Raw genomic sequence first — 3,646 nt, forward strand, 5'->3', positions numbered from 1 at the left:
ATTTACTTCAGGGCTTATTTTAAAATTTATTCAATAATTTCGAAATTACTTCTGATGCCAAATAAATGTTATTCTTCGTCCACTCTGGCCACTCCAACAAAGATAAAATATCTTTGGAATGTTCGAGAATATATTCCATCACAGTTGATTTCAAATCATCACAATGTACCTTGTCAGCAGTTGTCAGAAATTTGCAAGCATTATTTGCAGATATCACTGACATCAGAAATTTCAAACTCTTCTCTTTCAGTGATCTTACTTGATATTTATCGGACATAACTAGCATAATTAAGGCAATTTCTTCGTCTATATCTCCAATATCTCCGGTGTATATAAACTCCAGAAATAGCTTCAAGCTTTCAGTCCTAACATCGAGAATGTCAACAACGCCAGAATTGCTATCTACCATCTCTTGCTGAAACATAGCTGAGAACACTGGTGATCGGGCTGCCAGGATAGCTTTGTGTGCGAAGAAAACCTTATTTTCAGCGCGTAATTGCACGTCTGCAAAGTGCTCATCCTCAAGCAAACTGTGAAGGTCTTGTTGCAGATGTTGCAGATACAAAAAACAATCGGCATTGGTGGACTCAAGTCTCACTTTTTTCTTCTTCTCATTTTTAGATAAACTAATCAAGGTAGACGACGTTTGAAAAAAATCGCACTTTATTCTTATTTCCTCATTTCTAAAACATTTTGCCTTCTTCAGGTGATGTTTAGTTATAGTACTGGATTGTATCCAGATTTTATTTGTTTTACTAAACGAATTGACTCCATCTTCTGAAACTATTTTAGTACCAATGTCATTGAAGAGGCATATTCTCTTACCTATTTCGTATTCCCAATCATCTTCAATAATTGATGAAATTTCAATTTCAATTTTATCCTCAACATACCTAAGGGTAATTTCAAGAGGTATACTTAATCCATATATTCTTCTATGAACTGACCAACTTTTGCTGTTTGTGAACTTAAAACGCCATTCAAATAAACTGATCTGGGAATAACGAATAGTTTCGATGTGACAATCAATACACTGAGTATTACTTAATATCAGAGACAATCCACTGTGTGCCATGTAACAAATAAGAGTACAAAAATCATCCGACCAGTTAAGTGAATGATTNACATAGTTGATCTCATTTTTTTAAAAAATAAATTTAAGCTTTGAAAAATATTTTTTGGCATTATAAATCATCAAATGTGGTATACATTAAAAAATCTATCAAATAAGTAGTTTTCAAGCATGTATTTGATGTACAATCTTTTTTCAAGAACATGTTTCATGAAATTCAGTAAAAAGTAAATCAGTAAACTATTTAGGACTTAAAGCTCTCTTCACGAATATGTTAATAAAAAGTTTTCAAATGTTACCTAAAATTTCAAAAAAATTTATCGACGAAGTTTTATTCTCCCCGCAGTCTTCTTTCCACTCTAGCCTGAATTATTTGAAACTGTGAACAATATTTTTTCCCTCTACATATTTATTTCACGAAATATTTACAAACAAATTAAATAAAATAAATAAAAATACATTAAAATGAAGTAAAACTTTAATTTTTGGTCTTAAAATACCAGTTTAAGGTTGTTGTTTCTTTTCAAACAAAAGTTTTTTTAATTATTATTCTTTGTAGTTCAGGCCAAATATCGAATTTATCCATCAGCTAATTCAATAACGATTAATCAAATTCTACTAATTCAAATCAAACTTACATTAATCTAAACTAGTTTTTAAAGATTAAATTCAACATTTACAATAAGAAATCTTAAGATGGAACTCCTTATATTTAATTGTTGTATCCTGTAATACAGTCCTGTAATATTACATAGGTGTCATAGGTAAAAAAAGAAATCCCTTATCAAGTAGAAAAACAAATAGCACACATCACTAGGATAAACCCACGGTTGCAGCTTGATTCGAACCAGCAACCGTAATACTACAGAGCGTTCGTTTGGCAAAACTGTGACACTGCTTGACCAGGAAGACCCAATTTACGTATGTATGTGTAACGATAAACAAATAAAAAGGAATTTTTTTTTTTTAAAAAAAAGACATGAAAATATTGAAATTTATGTTGTTATCTCTTTCTTTGACACCATTTTTGATTAGAAAATTTAAAAGAATTATTACTTACCCATTTACTTCAGAGCTTATTTTAAAATTTATTCAATATTTTCGAAATTACTTCTGATGCCAAATAAATGTTATTTTTCGTCCACTCTGGCCACTCCAACAAAGATAAAATATCTTTGGAATGTTCGAGAATATATTCCATCACAGTTGATTTCAAATCATCACAATGTACCTTGTCAGCAGTTGTCAGAAATTTGCAAGCATTATTTACAGATATCACTGACATCAGAAATTTCAAACTCTTCTCTTTCAGTGATCTTACTTGATATTTATCGGACATAACTAGCATAATTAAGGCCATTTCTTCGTCTATATCTCCAATATCTCCGGTGTATATAAACTCCAGAAATAGCTTCAAGCTTTCAGTCCTAACATCGAGAATGTCAACAACGCCAGAATTGCTATCTACCATCTCTTGCTGAAACATAGCTGAGAACACTGGTGATCGGGCTGCCAGGATAGCTTTGTGTGCGAAGAAAACCTTATTTTCAGCGCGTAATTGCACGTCTGCAAAGTGCTCATCCTCAAGCAAACTGTGAAGGTCTTGTTGCAGATGTTGCAGATACAAAAAACAATCGGCATTGGTGGACTCAAGTCTCACTTTTTTCTTCTTCTCATTTTTAGATAAACTAATCAAGGTAGACGACGTTTGAAAAAAATCGCACTTTATTCTTATTTCCTCATTTCTAAAACATTTTGCCTTCTTCAGGTGATGTTTAGTTATAGTACTGGATTGTATCCAGATTTTATTTGTTTTACTAAACGAATTCACTCCATCTTCTGAAACTATTTTAGTACCAATGTCATTGAAGAGGCATATTCTTTTACCTATTTCATATTCCCAATCATCTTCAATAATTGATGAAATTTCAATTTCAATTTTATCCTCAACATACCTAAGGGTAATTTCAAGAGGTATACTTAATCCATATATTCTTCTATGAACTGACCAACTTTTGCTGTTTGTGAACTTAAAACGCCATTCAAATAAACTGATCTGGGAATAACGAATAGTTTCGATGTGACAATCAATACACTGAGTATTACTTAATATCAGAGACAATCCACTGTGTGCCATGTAACAAATAAGAGTACAAAAATCATCCGACCAGTTAAGTGAATGATTCTTTAAATCTTCTATATCAATTAATTGATATAGTGCTGAATCAGTTCCTTTGTCGAATGTTTCGTTTAATATTTCAGAAGTCGCAAAAATCTCACCATCGGAACTGAGCAGTTTGTACTGGAAACTGAGAGCTAGTTTTTCTTTTATTGAGTTTTCATCGTAATCGATCAGGTGCAACTTTAACACTAAATACTGTTTATTTTCATAAGAATTGGAACTAAAATTAAGTTCTAACTTCCATTTGCTGTCTCCTAAAGTTTTAGCCTCAACTTCAATATTCGTAGCAGGTATACTTTCCCTCGGTATAAGCCACGAGGACAACTGTTGAAATCTCCAACTCCATGAAAATTGGCCGTTTTTTGCAACACTCATTTCTACAAACTTTTATG

General features: G+C 32.0%; 1 protein-coding gene across 1 annotated transcript; it reads right to left on the minus strand.

The window, feature by feature from the left end:
* LOC122272112 (uncharacterized) lies at positions 1-1,123 on the minus strand (the record flags this gene model as incomplete). The annotated part of the gene is given in 1 exon segment (XM_043055225.2): positions 1-1,123. A coding segment is annotated over 1 exon segment (1,104 nt), but the record flags the coding sequence as incomplete, so codon positions are not given.
* Between the last annotated feature and the right edge of the window lie 2,523 nt (positions 1,124-3,646).

This window comes from Parasteatoda tepidariorum, chromosome 2 (genome assembly GCF_043381705.1).
Source record: "Parasteatoda tepidariorum isolate YZ-2023 chromosome 2, CAS_Ptep_4.0, whole genome shotgun sequence".
Taxonomy (NCBI): Eukaryota; Metazoa; Arthropoda; class Arachnida; order Araneae; family Theridiidae; genus Parasteatoda; species Parasteatoda tepidariorum.